This window comes from Micropterus dolomieu, linkage group LG17 (genome assembly GCF_021292245.1).
Source record: "Micropterus dolomieu isolate WLL.071019.BEF.003 ecotype Adirondacks linkage group LG17, ASM2129224v1, whole genome shotgun sequence".
NCBI classification, from domain to species: Eukaryota; Metazoa; Chordata; class Actinopteri; order Centrarchiformes; family Centrarchidae; genus Micropterus; species Micropterus dolomieu.
Window position 1 is genome coordinate 30,260,259 of NC_060166.1, and position 23,137 is coordinate 30,283,395.

Below are 23,137 nucleotides of genomic sequence, written 5' to 3' on the forward strand. Positions count from 1 at the left end.
ATAAAAATAATGTCAGTGTATAGATACATGTTCATTGTTTCATAATTTCATGAAACAAAAAGCCCTCTATCTTTTTTGTGTATGTTTTGTTTATACTTGATAGGAGTATACTAGTAAGGGACACACTGGGTGGGTCATTGACCTTGGAGAAAACAGCTTGCATTAATATGATCTAATCCAATGTAATTAGTCAAATTACAGCACGCCAAGCAGCTTGTCAAGGGCTGTCAGCTTTGGCAGGCACACAAGATGGCTCGGAATCCCACTGGATGGCAGAGAGACCTCAAAAGCTCTGCAAAACCACCTTACTGCACTTACTTTTATTCCTTTAAGTCCATATTCCTGGTCTCCTCCATCTTTTTTCTTGACAAAAATGGGGGGGGGGGGGGCTCTTTCAGCTCTGCTACAATGTTTTCACCTTTTTCTGAGTTGTCTCCCATACCCCCAGGCTGCTAGCTTGGCTTCCTGCCTGCCTGCTAAGGTGGATCAAAATGATATAAGGATTCAAAGCACGGGCTACAGAAAGTCAGAGTAATTATATCAGGGCTGCACTCCTCCTACGTGAGAGAGAGTCAGATGTACACTAACTTGTGCCGCTAAGAACCATAGACACGGTTAAGACACGTCCTCGTGTCGTAGGATTAGCATTGGTAAAAAGATTTAAACTATATAATTACATGAGGATAAAGTACAAATTATCAAATGCACTCAACAGCCAGATTATCATCCCCGTTCAGCCCCGTTCAGCCCCAAGGGGTGAGCCTGGATGACAAAAGGACCTCATTAGCATACATTTACAAGCACTCTCGTTCAGAGAAGCCGATAAGAACCTGTTCCACCTTTGCTTTGGCCCTGAATGGCTTGTTGTGCTTTTGGCAATGACAGATAAGTCAGGGTAATTCCAGTTTATGCCCGAAAAAATGATGCTCCAGATTCTGGCTGCATCCCGAGGTGTCACCCATGATAATCCTCAAAGAGCGTCCAGCTGAAAGGGGGCTGTGTGTTTTCCAGATGATATACTGCAAATGACAGAAAGAATTATACGAAGGAGGACGAATCTGTAGCATATTATTAAGCAATTCCCAGTGAATAACGAGGATAAAAGGATAATGGATGAGGGTGTCGTTATTACCTTGGTGCTGAGGGAAGCACCAAAGCAAAGGTAGAGAGACAAGATTAATTGAGGACGAGTGAGGTGCTCATTGCTCATCAGGCCCTCTCGTCTAACCACTTGCTCTTTCTGTCCCTCTCCTCCTCTGTCTCTCCGCCTCTCCATCCTTGTCTTGTTCTTTCTCTTCTTCTCTGTCTTGCTCTGAGCTCCTATCCCTCCCACACATCACCAAAAAAAAAAAAAAAAAAAGAAAAGTTGGATTTAAAGCGATCAGCTTGGCACTCTCAGTGGCAGCCAGAGGAAGCCGGAACCCAGGCCAGGAAGATTTCAGTCATCTTAAGGCTGACAAGTCCCTGAAAAAGTCCCATTAGGAAAAGCTTGCTGAAAAGACCCTATACCAAATGACTGCATCCCTTCTCTCAAGCTCCTTAGTGAAGGCATCCTCAAGCTTTTTATCTGGATGATGTGCTTACTAAGTGTATTCAAGTTTGTATTTGGATGTGGCTGTGGGTGGGTCAGCACTTGAGCATGTTCATACGTATGTTTAAATGTTTGTTGTGTCCCTTTGTTTGTTTGTTTGCTTGCTAGATTTGATCTACTCGCAAGACATAATCAATTTAATTATTATTAATTACTACTTCCAAGGAGGAGACAAAATGATGTACATGTTGTTAAAAAAGAGGAATTCTGAAGTAACTTAATCACCATCAGTAACACTGCTACAGAGATGAATCATATTATATATTATCTTTGATATCTAAGTTTTTTTTTAAAACACAGTGATAAGAAAGCCACAAAGAGGCCCAATAATCTGTTCCGAACTATAGTTGGTGGTTGGTTAATAAATGACAAAATTATTTAATACATTAAGTGGAACACTCGGAAAATACTCCATCTGCAAATAGCACCATTATATATTGAAATCCTTTGAAATGATCCAGTAGGGATGTGATACACCTCCATAGCTGTGATGTCAGTGGTCATGACCTCTGTGTGAAGTGTTTTTTGTGTATTGTACTAATAACATTATTTTTAATACCTACTGTATTTTTGCTCTTCCTACTGAAAGATTACTGCATTGTTTGTACTACACCTGTGAAGGGTAAAGGTGTGAACGAGCTCTTGTAATCAGCAGAGGCATCCAACTACATGTGAAGTCTAAAAAAGACGGTTGTGTGTGAATGCATAAGTAATTATGACGGTGTGTATTAAATACAAGAAAGAAATACATAAAATGTGTTTTTATAATTACATGTACATCACATAATAACATTATATTTTTATTTTCCTACTGCACTTGCATATAACACACTATCAGTAAGGTCATGAAGAAACTGCTTGATGATACTTTCTAACCTCGGGAGACTTCTGCAGGCATCATGTGGCATGATGTCAAACTTTGTCATCGTCGCTGTAGGGAACCAAGCAAGTCTAAGTAACTGTTTGGATTTCTTTCATTGCTTTTCTTGAGGCTTTATATTTAAACTTAGGCAGATAAATAATGTTTAAAGAGCTTTGACTCTTTAAGAAGGAATTGCGTACTAGGAAAACGGCTCCTCCTACCTGTCCTACCATGGCAGTGTTGAAGACAGCGCTGCGGGGCCTGCTAATGTGCGTGAAATACCATCCCTGACATAAATGTTATTGACAAACTTGGCTGGACATTTAGGGCAGTGAACTGCCAGCATATTTAATGCATATTCATCTCCTTTATCCCACTGGTCTTGCCAGAGCACCCAAGCTGTGTCATCTTGCCACACTCCAGCTACCACCCAAATGTATAGTGACACTGATTATGCAAATCTGTATCTTGTTTTCCTCCAATACCTGCATTAGGAGCCTGCTACTTTATTGAAGTTGAGATATGGGTCTCAGGGAGAGGAACCAAGTGGAATGCAGATTTTCTTTTTATAATCTGTGGGAATCTTTTACATTTTTGTATTTCTACATTTCATAACAGTTGTCACATTAAGGGGGGATCAAGTGAGAAACATTCTTTGATGCTCAGGCATATATTATAAATCTTTGCACTATGTAAAAGGAATTAAAGCTGAAATAAAAGTGTGGCTTTGGGCACATCTTGGTCAGATAACTAAGATTTCTGTCTGCATGAGTTTATGAAGTTTAATATGGCAATAGTAGTTTAATTTCACAGTGTGTGGAACACTTGAGTAATTTGTAGAAAGACAAAAATGCACACTGTGTCTATCCTACTTTTTTTTTTTTTTTTTTCTACAAGTGAACATTTTCGCTTTCCGGATACAATGTCCATGTAATTCTGAATAATCTCTATTTCTAAAGAGATGTTGCTTGTTTTATTATTTTTTATTTCTGTGAGCACAAGTTCCATTCACCTCCATTATACTGGGATAGAGGCGGGTCTCAGAGTGATCTCAGAGGCTGATATCTCAAAATCTTGGAAACTAAAACTATTTACCTACATGGCTAGATATTAAGGAACAAAATATTTTATGTAGTCTGGGTGAGCAGACTCTTTTTTTTTTTATTATTATTAATTTTGTTAATGTGCCTAGCTCTATATTAGCCTCTTATGTGTTTTTAATTTTAAACACATCTAGATAAAAATATTTTTTTGGGTGACCCAGTCTGCCACATTGTCTATGGCTAACGACGTTCTCCTACTTAGCTGTTACCAGGCTTTATGCTTTCTCTTTGCTTTCTCCGACTGCTCAACCTCTCACAGATTTGGCCCATATTGCCTGGGGTCAGCCATTGAATACAGTATACACAGTGTGTGGTGATCCTCCAAATTGCCATGTGTGAAATCCATCCCACTCGCTCCTGGGGGAGTAGTCATATCACTCAAAATGAAACTGCCTCTTGTATCCTCCCCTTATTCTTCCACTTCGCTGTTCTCTCTGGCCGCCTGGGACCATGCAGTTGTGAGGCTTTATGGTGGAAGCCTATTAGACAAATCTTAGAAGAATGCAGCAGAGGTACTGTGATACCAGGTTGTCAGAGTGCTCCACAGTCTCATATAAATTATATCAGTCATGCTGGCTTGAAGGTCTCACTGAATTATATTATTTTCCTGTTTTGGTATAAACGCAGTGGAGGAGGATTATGTTGTTCCATATGGGAGAAAATTGCATCAGGTTTTAGAAAAAAATACTTCGTTAGATTTATTAATAACGTCTGTCATAGTGTCTCAGACAATGTGGGGTTAAAGCTATTTGGAAGTCAGATATGATTAGAATCTTTTTTCCATGCATGAAGTGGCTTTCTATCGCTTTTAGGTATGATGTGTTCCATTTGAGCATCTGCACATTATTTTATACAAGTTTCAGCCTAAACAGCGGTGTCACCTGTGCCTCTCCTCATCTCATCTGTCGCAATATTTTTTCCATTTTCCACCTGTGATTTTCTTCAGACAGAATGCAGCCCGCTCTCTATCAAATCTGGGAAAGAAGAGAAGGGGAATAACGGAAAGAGAGGACAGAGACTTTAAATTGCATTATGGCCATTACGGTTTTAGAGGTATATCTCCCTGCAGCTGGCAGAGCAGCGCATGCGCCTGTGGCTCCTAATGAGCCTGCATGGAGGGACCTGTGTGGAAACAAAAGGCTGTGCTTGTCGGCCATACCAGACCCCTCCACCCGTCCCCTCGCTGCTCCCCCAGCCCTGAGCGTGACAGACCAAGAGCAGAGCGCTGGTCCCTTCCTGGTGGCGTGATTAGATTGGGGCCGAAGTCTCCAGCTGGCAGGCCTGTCTGTGACTGGAGGCGGCGGTCCCCAGCGCTTGTCACTGGCTGACACCTCTGACAGGCAGGGGACAGCTTCAGCAGACAGGTTCATTAAATGGCATTTTTTACAGCTGGGCCTCCAAAAATGAGGGCTGGGCTTTGTCAAATCTCCAAGTCAACAGGGGCCCCTGCGTGTTGGTTTAGACCAAAGCTTTGTTGTTATGACAAATTTTTTGATCTGGGCTGTTTGAAATCAGCTCTTTTTTCTCCTCTTTAGCCTCGCTTTTGTTGGCAGCTAGCCCTTTGGCCTGTACTTTGTCATGGCAGCAACATGTTCACTTTAGCAAGAAGCAGCCAGTGCTAAAATATTATTGTATTGATAATCAGTTAAGAGTTATCTTATTATAGCTGTTTTTATATTTTACAATTCTTAAGAGCCGGAAGTGGTGAGTAAAAACCTGTGTAAACTGCTTTTTTTTAATAACTTGCTGGGTGCTAACTGCTTGTTAGTCACATTTTTTAATACATATGACAAATGGAAAATGACAAACCATTCATTCAAGTCTCTAGACCAAATAACTTGATATGTAGTCAAATATCTGCTTGCTTGTGCCTTGATTAAGTAAGCTGTTGTAGCCTTCCAATGATGCATATCTGTACGATTTGCCTTTCAGCAGTGTACTCAGAAGGCTACCTCCAGAACATCTGGCTGCAGAGCATGAGGGGGATTAAAGCTACCCTGCCTCCTAGAGAGCTGCTGCTGGTCCTCAACAGTGCGCCTGCAGCCCCATAACCACCTCCCTTCCTCTTTTACTCCTCCTCTAGTCAGCATGCTGCCTCCTCTGGGCCGTGCTGTCTCTATGACAACTGTTTGAGTTGGGGGGTTACAGAGGTGTCAGGCAGGGGCATTACTGGGAGGAGAGCACCAGAGATGCTGTGCTGCACATCCAGCATCTCCACCTAATCCAATTTTAATTGAGCTCCAGAGATTTTGGATGTGGCACGGAGGTCGGGCATGAGCTATTCCAGGGAGAAATTAAGGCAGCCCGGCTCACGCTGCACTCTTCCAGCCTGTCACTATTTTAAATGAGCATTAGCATCAGACCTAACCCAGCCGAACATCTCACTCTGGCTTCCCTCCCTTCGTGCCTACTCCACCTCAATCACCCCCACACACATATAGACAACCCCACACCCACACTAATGGACTGTAGGCACTCACCCCCTTACTGCCCTGTTATATCTTTATTCTCTCTCACACACACTCTCTGAACTTAACATATGTGTGATTATAACCTGGGGAGTTGATGAGGTTGCTGCTCGGCTCATGCTGTTGGACAAAATTGTTCAGTCAGAGGGAAGTGAGATGGGGGGGGGGGGTGTGAGGGGACCATTCTCACCTGTCAGAACAACTGTCTTGTTTTTTTTTTGGATGTGGACCTTCAGCCCCAGTGGTGCTGCATACACTAATGACCCTCTGTCTGCTCTCTTCTCTACTTGGCATGATGGTTTTTATTGATTATTTATGTGTCACTAACCCTGGGGGTCATTTTTTTGACCACTTGCCTACCTCTAGTGAGTTTTATAGACCAGCTGAAAAAGTTTGAAACACAAAGAGAATCTGTAAAGAGCTTCCATTTGTGTAGAAAATGGCCTTGCGATATCTCAGTAATGGTTTGTTACAAGTTAAAATAAGGAATTAATCAACTCATACTAGTACTCATACTCATACTCCATTTTGAATAAATCTCTGGTTATAATAGTTATTAATAATTGATTTTAGTTGCCTAAAAGTAAGCTTGTGAGCAGCAGTTTTGAATCCCAGCTGGGAAATAATACAAGCGCACTATTCAGTGTCTCACCAACTATTGTTGTGGTGCCCATAAACAAGGCCATAAAAGCAGTAAACGAAAAACTCTCTTTTGTTTAATTTAACTCAGGCCATACAGTCATGTCTGTGTTATTCTGTGTAATATGTAACTTCAATATTGAACATACTGAAATGGACAGCAATCTTTATTACCTGTAACCGGACATGATCTCTGGTTTTATACAGCTGTTGTAACCTGAGGACATTTTCTCTCTTCTTTTTCTGCCCTTCTAGATCTTAGCATACACTGAGGGTTTACATGGGAAGTGGATGTTCAGTGAGATTCGGGCGGTATTCTCCAGACGCTACCTGCTGCAGAACACTGCAATGGAGGTCTTTATGGCCAACAGAAGTAAGTGGAAGTGCCAATTACAGCATTTGAAATCCATGCTTCTCCTGTTCTTCTTCACTAAGTGATCTCTCTCACTGTTTCACAGCATCAGTCATGTTCAACTTTCCTGACCAGGCTACAGTAAAGAAAGTGGTCTACAGTCTTCCTCGAGTGGGAGTGGGGACCAGCTATGGACTTCCACAAGCCAGGTGGGTTACATATGCCAAAAGAAAATGAACGCCACACTGTTAAATTTCTAATATTGTAATGCCTTCATGGCTGATGTTACACCTCTGTGTTATGTGTGGGGGCTTCTGTACAGCCTGGCCTGCAGCAGAGTCATTTGAAGTCCCATTGCTTCAGTCATTGAAGTGGATGTGCACTGACCCTGACTGAACTGACCTAATTCTCTGACAGAAGACTCTATACAGCAGGGCTGCAGCCAGGCCACTGACCACAGAGAAAACCACAGATTCCCTTTAGACTCTCATAGTGCTAACAGGGCTATTTACACACTGTTACAAAACAAGTACATTTTCTTAAGTCTTATGTTGATTGGGTGGATATAAAGCAAGTCGTTCTAAATTAACACATAGTAAATTAACGAAGTAATTTCCACCTAGCTTTCATTTAATCTACTGGAACCAAAAGTGTGTAATTGTGAATACCACTGCATTGGTTGCCACTTGCAGCTTGACGTTTTGTTTTTGTCTTCATCTCAGTATGTTAATTATGAAACTGACATGCTAGACTTAGAGCTGGTTATCAGCTATTAAATGTTAGGATTATTTTCTGTGATGTAGCCAATTCTTTGAATTTAAGCATTGCTCCATATAGTTTATGCTTGAATTTGTTTTTTTAAATATAAGCTTTAAACATCCAACACAAACCTTGTGTTTCCTGAGTTCTTGTTTAAATGTGTTTTCAGGCGCATCTCCCTGGCCACTCCTCGGCAGCTTTTCAAATCCTCCAACATGACCCAGCGCTGGCAGAGGAGAGAGATCTCCAACTTTGAGTACCTCATGTTTCTTAACACTATCGCAGGTAAGGATTCCTAATGCTTTACAATGCTGTGATTCCCAAGTGAAACTCTATGCTTTTAATTTGGAAGTAGGTGAAGGTATGGAAATAATGTATTCTCTTTTTCACCATCAGTCATCAGTTACATATATAGATTTTGATTTGTTTTTTTCCTTATCCAGGCAAAATTCACAAGTGTTAAGTTTTAATCTATTATCTATGTGAAATTTTTCACCATTAGATTCTTCTGACTAAGTTAAGCTGTCATGATCAATAAACTGTATTTGTCAGTGGCACTAGAAACACGCTATAAGTGGCCTCAGGTATGTCGTATTTGTTTAAGAATCCATGGTAACCTTAAGTGGTGCTCAATGTGGTAGACTTCAATGTTCGTGGGAGTGTGCTATTTGAAGCAAAGAGCAGGCACAGCACATTTTGCCAGATAATTAGTGCCTGGCTTTGTGAGCGCGTACACATGTGTGTCTGCCGAGTTGAGAGGTTCTGTTGTTGACTCTCTGATCTGAACTGCAACTAACAGGGAAAGCGTGAGCAACTCCACGCTACTGTGCTCTGAGAGGTGTCATCCTCTCTCTCGCTGCATATTCATGCATATTTATATTTAGCTCTTGCTTGAGTTCGATACATTATTGTCAGCTAATTAGATGTAAGGCAGAAAAAACATGCCCAAAATTCATTAAAAATCCCTGGTAATGACCTGGGCTGACAGGGATGTCAGAATAGTGTGGGGCGGCAGACAGGCGGGGGGTGAAGTGCTGGGAAGAGGTGCGAACGGGAAGTGGTCTTCTAATTAAACACTTTTCCACTGTTATTAACATCCTGCCACCCCAACTCAGGCCTCAGCACCAATGGGTTGAACCACACAAATACCCCCAACTCTTCCTCCACACTCGGTGCACTGCTTCCTATTCACTATGTGGCATTAACCTGGATAATTATGCTCTCTAGCTTCCCCCAGACCCTGGATACTCTGCAGAAGCCTTCCCATTGACTAGCCTGTCACACATTGTCACTAGCTCAGCTAGATTTAGATTATCTAATGCCAACCTGCTGCAGTCCAGGAGTGAGCAGAGACACACCTGTTGGATTGGTTTAAGTTGATAAAATTTTGTAGGTAATCATTAACAAGGTTATGACACTAGCAAGCAGATTTAGGTAGCGTATTTCCATTCAATGTTCTTATTTCGTTGTATTGCATAATATTGTATACTAATGCATGAGCTTTCATTTAGATGTACAAAAACAGCATATATGCTTAAAGCATTGAAAGTGTTGGCCATTACATGATAGAGCTAGAATATTATTGAAAGACGACAATGTGCTTTATGTAATTAAACTGCTTTGTAAACATTAATTAATCATGAAAATGTAACATTTTTAATGTAAAGGTGTCTTAATTCCTGCAATAATATGTAACTTTGGGAGATATATCTTAAGCTTAGTATATACTAGTCAACATAGGAAAATAATAAAAAACAAATGTGAAATATTTCTGGGGGGGAAATTTGGTAACTTTTATCCTATTATGAAAGGATTTCATTTACAAATTTTTCTTAGTGTGTGAAATGTTGTTGCCTTTTTACTATCAATATGCTTTAAGCGTACATTTTTGCTTGATTTATTACCAGCAGTAAAAATTCCAACAAAACCATCAAAAGCAGCCCTGTAACAATCCAGCACTACAACCACCTGACCACACAGCTGTATCAGTGTCATCTTCAAAAGAAAAGTACAGCATTAATGACAACAGGATTCTCTTTGCTTTTTCCATGGATTTCCTTTGACATGTTTTGCCATCTGAAAACCATATTCCCACTGCCAGAGCATAGAGGAAATTTACATCTGGCCAATCAGCACATCAGACTTGCAGTGGCATTTCAGGCACTTGGAGTCATGGCCCTATCCCTCTAATTACATCCACTCCTCACAACTTAGAGATAGGGATATTCTCTATAAACCTATAGACTATGTAGCTCCCACAGTGCATTGGTAAAGCCCACTGAACAGGAAAAGACATGGGGAGCACAGAAAACATTCTCTCATGGCAGAAAGAGCTTGCCATTAGTGTATGAGACAGGAAGTGCGTCTGATTGAGGGCTCTGAGATTGGGGGGCTTGTTGGAATGTTGCATGCTGATCCCCCAAAGTAACTGAAGCCTCAAGTGTACCCTGCCCCGCTTTCAACCCCTCTGTTCTCTTCCAACCCTTCATCACTCACAGATTTCTGTCTGCTGTGTGTGTCTAGGGAGGACATACAATGACCTGAACCAATACCCGGTCTTTCCCTGGGTCATCACCAACTACGACGCAGAGCAGCTGGACTTGACCTTGCCAGGGAACTTCAGAGATCTCTCAAAGGTACTGAGGCCTCTTGCCGTATTAAGGCCTACACTGTAAAATAATATCATATTTAATAGCTAAGGAAATGATGTGCAGAGTCTAAACTCATGATGTAGAATGGAGAAAGTGGAAAATGCTGATTATAGCATCCTAAAATCCACTCAATACACTATGTAAGTTTACCTCCCATTTATTTGGTACTTTTTATAATCATATGCCCCTTGCATAGTAGACACTACAGTATAATGCTAACAGTTATAGACTCTTTCAGCAAGGCGGTGATTTTTGCCTTTATTGAGGACAGTACAGCTGAAGATAGACAGGAAATGAGGGATGTGATAAATCCACAGGGAACACCCGACTCTGCAGTTCCCCTTATTTCTTCAGAGCTTTAGAGCGTATTTCAGCTCAATGTTTTGTTTTTTCAGTGCCTAACTTTAAGATATTTATCAAAGCAGTTTGTTAGCAGAGCTAAAAGGAAAGTAAACTGAGGCCAGAGACTTGACCCTTGTTTCTCTGCTCCTTAAGTTGCCAAAAAATCAGTTATTGCAGGTTTAATAAAATAATTTTCCATTATTGATATACAGTATATCATGATACGGCAATCATGATAAAATTATCATAAGAAATACCCAAGCTGATGTCCCATACAACAAACTGTGTTCAAAATCCCACTCTTCATATGTGTAAAACTAAAACTCCCAATGAATCATCTAGTTCATTTTTATTTACAGCTTGCTTGGAATTTTGAACAACAATTTCTGGCAACATGATCATATCATCACTTAATATTGAATTATTGCTTGGCCCTAGTCTTTAAAACACCTTTATGAATAATCACCAATCACATACTGTATTATGTCAAAATTAAAGCTCAACATTTGCATATTTGATAGCGGTAGCTAGTAATTTTATTTATAAAACTTTGCCATTGAGTCATTTAAGTTTATGCTTGGAATTGACTTTCATGGCTGATGAACTGATAAGCCCAGTGTTACTTTCTAAATGTGGCGGGTCAAAAATGCACCAAGCTGTGCAGTAGCGGGTCCTGCTAACGCTGCCAAATCACAAGAGCTCGGACACAATGACACTAATGCCCTGCAACCCTGGGAGATAAAGTTCAGCGTTATGTTTGCTCTGTCTTTGACTAAAGAAGAAAAGGCAGCAGATCACTCTACCACAAACTGTGGCCTGGTTTACTTGTTTACCACCCCCCTGCTCTTTCTCTGTCTCTGTCTCTCTCTTGCACATGCACACTGCAGCTCACTGACCTGAAAATAGTCACATTCCTGTCTAAGCTCTCTCTCTCTCTCTATATATATATATATATATATATAGAGAGAGAGAGAGAGAGAGAGAGAGAGAGAGAGAGAGAGAGAGAGAGAGAGAGAGAGAGAGAGAGAGAGAGACTTTACCACCTCAGTTCTCAAAGGTTTGAATCAATTTTTCACTTTTTAAGGCACACGTGGTTGTGCATGCTGTATTTTGTAGTGGGAGAGCAAGAGAACTTTGAAATTAAAAAACTACTATGAAACAATCAAGGAATCATAGAAAAGCTAGATAGAATGCTGCGAATTTGAAAAAATTAGCTCCCACTGCTCTGGTGTACTTCTTCACGTTTCAGTTTTGTTTTGGACAAACAGCTCAGTTTTATGGCTTGCCACCGTCATCTCAGCACTTGTCTGCTTTTGGCGGCTCTGGGCTGTGTGGTATCCAGGTGGGGTGTGAGAGGCACAGGATGTGTGTGGATGCATTTGTGTGCTGGGGTAAGATCAGGGCTAAGCCACGTGCACCCCTCCTGCCCTGGGGAGACAGTTATGTATTGTAATGTATTCTAGTGACATCCTCCCATGCTGTTTACAGGGCTGAGCTGCCTTCATTAGCATTAGTTCACAGCCCGTGTCTCCTGACAGTTGTCCTTGGAACCCTGGGGCTCTTTCCTCCAAAAGTTCACAGCTAGTGTAGCAGGGAGGGACAGAAGCCCCCACACTTTTCCTCTCTGTTTGGCCTGCCCTTTTGTTCAATTATGGATCAGAGGTAGCAGCACAGTCTCTAGAGACTTGTTCATTGTATATTAGGACTGTGTGTGTCTCTCTGAGGTATGTCCAGTGGGTGAGGTTGTGTACCACGCAGGCCGCGTGTGGTAACAAAGGCTGGTTATTGTTTACTTGAAAAAATGTTGTTGTTCATTTGAAATATTTTTTCCTACAAAATCTAAAATTTCAAATTGTTTTCATTTACCAAAAGAAGCCAAACTTCTCAAATAATCAATTGTGTCAAACAATCATACAAGAAATTTGCTTAAATGACATAGTTTAAAATGAGCAAAATTATGATTTAAACAACTGTAGAGAAGTGTATGAATCTAAACAACCATTTAATGTCAGTTTCCAGTCCTTGGCGGTATTTGATACTTACTCATTTCAGTTTGTTCCTGAAAAGTATTGTGGTTTGATACCTAGCTGTAGCAGTGACTGCATTAAGCATTTTTATTCATTTCCTGTTTTAATTTGACAGATATCACAGTGATATCTGTCCCTCCAGAGCTCATAGAGCTGCAGCATAATGAAGATAAATTGACATATAATTCAGTAAATTATTCTCAAATTATCGCACGTTGGCATTGCACAGATTGGTAGGCTTTCTTTCCCACAGATCAGTGTCATACCTGAAACCTGTTTGTCAATTACAGGTCACTGCCACTTGATGTGTTGATCTGCCAAATAATATCCTCCCAAACCTACTGCACACACCTACAATTACCTGTTGTTTGGGCATTCAGTCAACTGTGAACAGTGCTATTGAGCACTGCATTACTTTGCCTCGGGGCCAAAGGTCTGCATATTTGGATGTCAGATACATTCATGCAGTGAAGTGTTTCATTAGATTCTAATGATTATTTCTTCATAGATTGACAAGTAGATGATAGATAGGCGGAAGCTAACCTTCCTGGTGAAAGGTGAAAGAAGCTGATGATGTTTAACTCTGTGCTTCTTCATCCACTGTCTAAAATGAGACAAGCAACACCAAAAAGTGACACAAGCGGATTTAAGTGTTTTCATACATTATCACCTTACTTAGAGTTCCTCGAATAATACTGATAAAGTTGATTTACCCATGCAAGCATATTTTTAGCTTTGCTGAGATAGAGAAACCTATTTTGATCTGTTTCCGTCTCAAAGCTGTGGCACACAGTGAAGGTTGAGCCTCTCTAAAAGATGCAGTCTGAGTAAAGAAGACAGAGCATGGCTGCTGTGAAGACCCCCTCCACACTTTTCCATAATGGAGCCTTCTTCACCCTCACTTCCACTCCAGTCAGGCTGTTTGGGAGCACATCTGCTTTATCTTGAGTTTGAGCAACTTGATTGCGTTAGACTGGAGCTGCATGCAGCCCTGCCTCTGACGAGGCAAGCAAAAACGACTGCGACTTCTCCTGACAGAGTACCATAGCAACATACTGTAATGTAATTTATTTTGAAATATAAAATGCAATATGTGTCTCTTTGGGAGGTACCTTAGATATAACCAAACAAATGGAGGCACTCTCTGCACACTCATTCACCAACAGCCATGCTCATTTCCTGCATCTTTGGAGTGCAACACCAGAAATGATCCTGATTGAATCTGAAGCCAGATCTATGTCTGATCATACTTTGTTTAGTTGAGTTGATGTATTTCACTGGGTCAGGTGTTTTATAAGAAATTAACTCCGATAGGAGAAAGTGTGGAACTGTCTGAACCAGTTTTTTTCAATGTGTTATAGCTCTGATCAGTATGATATATAATGCAGGGAAAAGGGAAGAGGTGATTATTCTTTGTTGAATAGACATAAGCAAAGCCTGATTTGGGCAGATGTGGCTATGGCAGGAAGTGAAGTGAAGTGCTCATCCTAAATCATCATAAATGGGTTTTTATTTCTCATTGAACAGCTAGTCAGTCATACATTCTCCTAATTTTTTGTCTGTCCTTTCAGATTTAAAACAAAGCATATCAGATGCTACCTATGGTCAGTTCATTACAATTTCATGTGGTTTCTTGTATTGGTATGCATAGTCTGTTTTGGTGTCAAACTTTCATTCTATGTCTTCATTCTATGACACATTTGAGGCTGAGGACAATGACAGTTATGTCAAGATTGTAGCATTACACAGAATTATTGGGCTGAGAATGTGTGTCAGTAACTTTTTATATACAGTCTATGGTTAGTAATCATCACTTATTTTAAATGGAATGCAATCACAATTATTGTTCTTTTATAGGGTGACAAACTCAAAGGTGTTCACTGCACACAGAGGCAATAGAACCAGACATTGCTTAGGATTTGTCAAGACAAAGAATCGGCTGCATAGTCTTATGTAGACTTTAGAGACTCAATGAGCTCACTAACCAACACTCAACACTTTGGCTTACAATCTCAGCCGCAAGCCACCAGAACAACTTTAATTTTCCTTCTGCTTTTCTTCTGCTTTCATTTATTCATGTTAATTTCTCACCCATCTGTTTATGTTTACATTTGCACCTTATATTTTTTTCATTATTATTTTTTTTACATTTCAGTGATTTTGGTGTATATTTGCTGTATAACAATCACAATTTGAGCAGTGTTCAACAATCTGCCAAGCTCAAATTTCCTTTAAGATGACAGCAACCTACAAAGAAGAACTTCTTCAGTGATGTGGGTGAATGAATAGGAAATAACTTGTCAGTAAACATGTCTTTGGATCCCTTCCCTGTAACTTGGCGCTTCATTCAAGGCGTGATTGTGGTTAGTTTAGTCTTAGGAAAAGGTAGAGCGGTTGGTGGCAGAGGAATGGAGTCTAGATGTTCTTTTTGCATGTACCCAAAATGTACTAAAAATGTAATGTTAGCTTGTAAAATCCCTTTAAACACAATTATATGTTTCATATCACATACTCACATATTGTCTATAATAACATGATTTAGTTTGTTTTTCAGCTTCTTCAGTTACTATATTAAAATAGGCAAGTAAAACATTTAATAACCATTTTGTGATCTTTGGTTATAATGTCTTTAATGTGAATTGCTTACTTATTCCTCTCTTACACCCATTACTATTACCTGCAGCTGACTTTTCCTTATTCTTCTCCCTCTGTCAAATGTAGCATCTGGGTTTTTCATAAAGCTCTACCTTGCATTAGTTACACTAGTGGTGGTTTTACAGAGTGTGAGACGTCTTGCGGCTTGCACCCCGATCCAGCTGGGCCAAGACGTCACATGGAAGGCTATTATCACCCCATAAATCTATGCAGATCTCAATAAACTTCTCTTTCAGTCTATTCAATTGTGCTAACACTGATGTGGACTGCCATTGAATTTTAAGGAAGAACCAAAACAAACAACAACAAAAAAACTGTCCCTCTTTAATTTTGTCATGTCACATGGTTATGACCATAATCTTCAAAATGACCAAGAGAGTCTGCCTGTTGTTCTGAGGTTGCATACAAACTGTACCCAGCCAAAAGAATAAAAGTGCAATTTTAATAATTTTAGAATGAGTGGCTTTATTTTTAGGCACCAGTCTCAGACCATTTTGATTTGAGGGCTTTTATTTTATTTCTTTTGAGCTCTGAGCTGCAGTTTCCAGGTAGAAAATCTGCTATTGATTACATTACCAGTATCCCTTCCCCCTCTGTAACCAAAGTGATTCTGTGGTAGAGTATATTAATATTGACTGCCAATATGCCTCCGAGGCTCTTATATTGGACAGGGTGATTGAAAAGGCAGAGAAACCAATTTATTCACCACTAAATGTATGTTTAATGGGAGTAATTTTGTTGCCTTAAGAACACATGAAAATGAAATAGCCGCCAAAGGGCAAAAACCCAGTAATGGTGTCAGTACAATATTGAAATTATTACTGAGGCTGCGGTCAAATAATGAACCACGCTATCCAAGGTTTGGAATAACTATAAAATAATTGGCTAGATGTCAAATAAATCTAGCAGTGATGTTATTATTTTCATTGTTTATGTCCTCATAATAATTAGACATCAGTTCTTCAAATGCAGAACAACGAATAAGAGAGTGCTTTTGATTTCTGACATTTTTGGTCTCTGCAGTCATCGCTTATTTGACCCTTTGGAGAATTCAAGGCTTTGCTATTTACCAGTAAATGGCTGGTTTGGGGTTTTTAGCAAATGTGTTTTCCTCTACTTCTTATATTAACAATAGGAAACGATCAGTACTTGATTTTGTGCATATGTTGTGGGGAGGTTTTATAATAACATGCTGTATACAGTAATGTAATCTAATACAGTTTATCTGCAATAAATAATACCCATTTATGCTCAGTGTTTTTCAGTTTCAGACTCTGAAAAACTGATGTTGATTCACTTTTACTGACTGGTGACCATAGCTTGTGGTGTTACATTTTAAGATTGCACCATATTGTATAGGTCCTGGTAACTCCAAACTGCAGTGACCAGTAGCACAGAAGGGCTCTGAACACAGATGGAAATAGCAATGCTGAGTAAAGTGTTTGGCTCGCTTGGGTGTAAATCAGGTCAGCCAGGGTTAATCCACATGGATTACCCACAACATTTAGCAGGAGACACTCATATCTCCTCCCATCATCCTCAGTGCGCCATCCTGCTCACCCATGCCACCATACTCCTGTACATTCAGACAGAAGACAGCATAACAGGAACTTTTTAGGGTTCAGCAGAATAATGGGGTCTGACAGACAAATTCCAGAGTAAAGCTCCTTGACTGCCCTGAACTCTCCTCCAGCCTCTCTGCCGGCCTCACTACATGTAGCCTAATGTGGAACTACTAGGACTCAAGTCTTTCTCTGTTAAATTATGCTCAATTATGCTTTCCTAGTTCTTGTGCTTTCATAATACAAATTAAGTAGTTTACACTATACAGCCAACCAAAGATTTGTACCTGCAAATCAAACTAGAAGTACTGTAGCTTCATTGCCTGGTATGATCTTAAATACATTTCACTTAAGCCATGAGTTTGGACCATCAAATCACCCTTTACATGATGAGAGTATTCGAAACAAGGCAAAAACTCGAAGGAGAATAGCAATGTTACAACCAAAAGGTGACACCTACAAAGTGTAGTACATGAAAGAAGAGCCCTTCACTTATCATGGACTACACAAAAAAGATGAAATGTGAACAGTATTTGCTGTGAATGTTTCCCATAACCCTTTCATGATATGTCATAGATCCGCATGATCATTAAAATTTATTTAGATGGCAGACTGGTCATGAGACCTGCTCTATTTGTCACCATTAAGATTTTACTATTTTGAGACAAAGGCGAATCCCTCTTTTATGAGGCTTCAAGTATCAGTTGTGTGGTATCCCAGTAAGTCAGATTAAGTACATTATATGAGTCAGACTAGCTTCAGTTGACGTTTCATAAAAGGATTTACTAATAGTGAATCACACAATGAGTTTTTTGTTTTCAGAGAATATAAGATCTGAGATGGGACAGCATAAAAAAATTGCTTTTGGATTACAAAAAGATATGTCTTCATACTTTTGATAGTGTAAATGATCCCAAATTACTTAACATAGTCTATGCTAAGGCATTGTCTTGTATGGTGATATGCTGTACCACAGGGATCATTTTGGTGAGGTGACCATAGGCCAAATTCCTCAAAATGTCTTGTAGTCTTAACCTCATCCAAATTATGGGTGTCACTTGCAATTTTTTTAGAAGTAAAACTGCAGTTATAAGTCTTAAAAAAGTTTTTCAACAAGCCATATATTGGGGCAATTATACATAAAGTGTAGTTTTAACTGACCTCATAATACAGTAATCTAAGTTAAGTCAGTCAATGTGGTTGTGATGGGAAGGCAGTTAAGACAGTAAGAGCAAAAAAAAGAGCTCCCATCACTTCTACTGTAAAGGCCTCACACTGGCTTACTGTTAGCCATAATATAGATTTTAAAATCCTTGAACTTGTCTATAAATCCTTTCATGGACTTTTACTATATTGTTAATATGCCTGGTATAGTCCTCAGATCTACAGACCTTCTGCTGCTCACTGAACAAATACTCACTGAATCTTCTGCAGTTTATAACGCAAACCCAGAGCTGTTTAAAGACAAGATCAGTGACTCAAGCGTAGCCATTCACCTTGTTTTAACTTCAAGTGGGTTATTGCTATGTTCTTACTATTGCTATTTTTGACACTTTTACTCGATTTTGACTTTTTATCTATTTTCAATTTGTATTTATTTTTGAAAGTGTTTGTGTAAGAAGGTACTGAAAGGCTCGGGTGTCTCAAGACATAATGAATTCTACAGAGATGTTGTTCCTGTAAATATGACCCTTAAGGGTACATAGAGGTTCATTACTGAATGCCAGTATGACAACTGGTTGGTCACTGTTTACTGTAGTTGTTGAGGTTTGTTGTAATATATTGACCATGATAGTTATTAATACAGATAGATAAACATAGATTTTAAATTTGTTGTCATTTTAGGCTGTCTCCTTTCTCCTTAATATTTAAAGAGTATTTGCTTTAAGGTTTTAGTTTTGCTTGTTGTATTAGCTGTTTTAGTATAAAGTACCCAAGCTGCATTTTGTGCACGGTTAATTTCTTTATTAAGAGTTTTACCAGTGAGAATGTCCTATATTTATGGAATGTTAGCCAAAATGTGGATGTCGGAAACTCAAGCATCAACAAAGGAAGTGGTAATAAATGTAAGTATCATAATTTACAGAATCAAAATACAGTATATAAAACACAAATACAGCAGTGTATTTTGTCAAGCTTGCAAAGACAGTTGGTATAAAAATGGGACAGCCATAAGTGTATATGAAGTTGAAGTTTGCCTTCACAAAGCACATGACTTACAAAAGTGTACAATACAAAACTTTTCTTTAGGGTTGCTTTGAGTAGGAAACCTTTTGTTTTACTTACACCTGCAAATAAGGAAGACATTACTTTATTGCAAGAACTGAACTGAACCTCTAATTTCCTTATCTGCGTTCCAGCCTGTTGGTGCTCTGAATCCAAAGCGTGCAGCATTCTACGCTGAACGATATGAGACTTGGGAAGACGACCAGACACCACCTTGTCATTACGACTCCCACTACTCTACAGCTGCCTCCACCCTACACTGGCTTGTCAGAATAGTGAGTAAAATCACTCCTTCAACCACCTTCACAGTCATTATTGTGCTATGTTCAAAATCCTCAAATTAGTCGGGCATCTGAATAGGAATGAAGTCAAACCCACGTCCTCAGACAGCTTTTCATTTTTGAGTCTGCATTAGTTGATTGTCACTTGTCAGACTTGATGAAGCTGTTACTTTGAGGTCTGTCGGCTTCTGCACAGGAAACAGCTCAACATCTCAATTTGATTGGGCTTGAGTTAGACCAATGGCGCTCAGAAAACACATTTCACAGGCCAGTAAACCGGCATATGTGAACTAAATAAAGAGTGGCTGGGTAATGATTTACAGAGGCTGCTGTGACAGGTTTATGTGTTTTAGGCAACCCAGTGAGCGCTGGAGACATGTCCATCAAGGTTACTGAGCACTGTCCTCATTTACTCTGGAAGAGAAGGAGGAGGCACACACACACACACACACATACTCCCAATCTGTTGCCCACAAAAAAGGCCCTTATAACCTGCATGACTCCTTTGAGTTGGTGTACAGTTGATTTTGAAGTCAGCTTATTAATTGGAAAGAGCTTTGTGGGGAGTTTGTACTGTATGTCTCCTCCTCCCCCATCATTAGTAGAAAGGAGCTGATGAACTGAGGGAGCTCCCTTGACAGCAGTTAGATTGGCCTCCGTGGGTTTGTTCCCACAATCCCTTTCTTCCTCTGGTGAGTGATCCATCCGCTCCAACCGGCAATGGACGCCATCTCAGGCTGAGAAAACCAAATTTGAGCCAATTATCATTATGGCTTACTGTACTCAGGAAGAACACTAATTAATTCTCCCCCAGGCTTGGATACAATGAATGACTGATCTCTACAAAGATCCCGTAGTCTGCTGCAGAAACGAATAATACAGAAATAATTCATATAATTCAGACTATCCACATGTATATTAATAAATTGCATGGTAATCCAGTTCAAAAACAGTACTGAGATTCTCATTATGTTGATTATGATGGTGACAATGGAAATGCAGATCAAGGGAGTGGAAAAGGTAATGATGACTTTAAATTTGGGTGGAGATCTTTGATCTTTGATCTTTGTGATGTTTAATTTGCTTTCTCTGTAGGAGCCTTTCACCACATTCTTCCTTACTTCCAATAACAACAAATTCGACCACCCTGACCGCACTTTTTCAGCCATTGCCCGCTCCTGGAGAAACTGCCAGAGGGACACCTCTGATGTAAAGGTGAGAATAACAATAAAAGCAAATAGTACAGTCCATGGTTTACGTTTATATAGATACACAGGTCTAGAAGTGGAGACCTGAAAGATCATGCCCTTAAATCTGTGATCATTATTATTCATCAATTATCTATATATTTCCTTGCCACAAACTGTCTTTAAGCTGGTGTTGTGGACCTGTGGGTGTAGTGATCTAATACTGAGAACAACGATAGTATCAATAGATCAATATTGCACATTTCTACCAGCAAGTATAATTGGCAGTACCACCATACCAAGCCTCTCACTCGCTATGCTTCCCTCCTCAGCCAATGTGCCTTAACAGCACTACAAAAATATATACCATTAATTATAAATGCCTCATCCAAACAGTGAATCACAAAGACCCATAGTGCACAGGGATACCCTATGCACTTAGAAATGCACATTTGATTTATCTCAGGCAGAAAACAAACTGTCTCAGAGGTAGACTGATCTTGTGTCTCTGCATGCAAGCACTCATGAGTTTGAACAAAGGCTGTGTCTGAGAGAAAGACAAAGCCCTCCCTCTCCAAATCCACAGAGCAGTTACCGAAAACGCTGAACCCTGCTGATTCGCCTCCATTTTGCCCACTGCATAACACGCAGCAGGAATATGCACTGACCTCAAAGTGTCATATATTTCTAGCACACCCTGCATCGGGTAGTGTTGCCTCAGGCAATTAATAAAGCATTAATGACAAAAGCTATTTAAAATGTAGTCTTTTATGTACGGACAGGGCTTTTACTTGCCAGGATCTGGGCGAGAGCAACCACCAATCTATGTGATGCAGAGGCAGAAAGCTGCAAGCCAGCGAACAGCTGAATAGTCAAAAGCCACCATGTTAACAAATACAACCTACTTTCAACTACTTGTATGTCTGCATGCATTCGTTTTTACACAAAGGCTACTGATCTATTAGGGGAGGCATTGTACTGTGGAGGACAATGCTGGATTACTAACAGTATTTCATAATGTATTAGAAGCAGGAAAATATTACGCAAGAGCTTGTTTGGTTCATTCATGTTGCAATAGGGGTTAACTATGAAGCAATGCCACTGTAATGACTGATTCGATTATTAACAACCTTTTTTTAATAATCTAAAAATATTTTTCTTTTTTTCATACATACACACTATGTATATAAAAGGGGCAATGATCAATATAATCCTATCCAAAATTAAATTAAATTAAATTAAATTAAAGCATTGGTTTCCATGCATGCTAAAAGAGTGACAGCCAGACAGACACACAAATGCCATTCACAGCAACCATGTAGCGACTGAGACTGAGCAGAGAGACTGGGGCTAAGGTCAGCTTCGGCCCAGTACACCGAGCGGGTCATCCGGCCTCTGATTAAAAGGCAGCTTGTTTTTACCAGGGTCTCTCCTTCATTAACCTCGGCCTACTCCTGCAGTAATGACGACAAGACCAAGGGAGGGTGAACCCCTGATGGGGATGACCTCCTAAAAGAGCAAGTCAAATGGAAACAATCCTGCGCCGAATAAGCCCTTACCCCCACGACCACCCCATCATTATTTTGCGGCCATACCTCTCATTTATTTCTGTGTGCACACACAGTTACGTTAAGCTGGCACAGCCACCATGGGCAGAGAGAAGCAGACTTTTCTTGTGTGTGCCCCTATTTGAAAGTAGTGGGCTCACACAAATGCTTTCTCATACACACACACACAAACTGCCACCATGCTGTCTGAAGAAATCCAGCAGCACTCCACTGGTGACAGATTTTGACGAACATGTCATTAAGGTGACACAGTGTAAAGCAATGGAGGTTTGTGTGATTGACTTGTTAGCCCATTACGATGCTGTTGCAGAATTAATGGCTGCCATGGGAGGGTGGCTTGAAAACAGAGCTGGCAGTTTTAACGGCTTGGCGGTGAGTTACGGCAGGAAGTTTACAAACGAAAAAGTGGAGGGAAAGTGTGGTTGTGTGTATGTGTGTGTATGTGAGAGACAGAGGGGAAACAGAGTAGTGGCTACTTTACTCCCTTCCCTGTCGTGTGCGGAGGGTGAAATGTGACCAACAGCAGACCAGCAGTGTTATTGGCCTGTACCATGTCATGCTAACTCGTTCTCTCAAAACCCAGTGATTTATGGGGGCCTAAAAGCTCTGCTATTATGTATCCCATATGCAATGTAAAACTCCATAGTAACACTGAATCTGACAAACACAACAAAATTTAACTAGCTTAAGACAGAGCAGATGATCTACATTCCTCATGTGCATATGCCTCATTGTGCGGAGACTTTACTAACTCATCCTTTCTTAGCTGTATGATTTGGAGGATAAGGGATCACAGCCAGGACTATATACATACAATAATTTGCAAATATCTTGAATTGAACAATTTCTTAAATGACCATATCT

At 40.1% G+C, this 23,137-nt stretch overlaps 1 protein-coding gene across 12 annotated transcripts in view; it reads left to right on the forward strand.

Moving 5' to 3' along the window:
* The window catches only part of nbeab (neurobeachin b), a 272,282-nt gene that overhangs the window by 229,544 nt on the left and 19,601 nt on the right, over positions 1-23,137 (forward strand). For 11 of the 12 annotated variants that reach the window (XM_046073190.1, XM_046073191.1, XM_046073192.1 and 8 more), the window contains 6 exons: positions 6,919-7,036; positions 7,122-7,224; positions 7,944-8,059; positions 10,298-10,410; positions 19,372-19,512; positions 20,614-20,733. In XM_046073190.1, coding sequence (XP_045929146.1) covers positions 6,919-7,036; positions 7,122-7,224; positions 7,944-8,059; positions 10,298-10,410; positions 19,372-19,512; positions 20,614-20,733 — 711 coding nt within the window. The remainder of the gene's footprint in view (positions 1-6,918; positions 7,037-7,121; positions 7,225-7,943; positions 8,060-10,297; positions 10,411-19,371; positions 19,513-20,613; positions 20,734-23,137) is intronic. The other variant, XM_046073197.1, reaches the window with a different exon arrangement.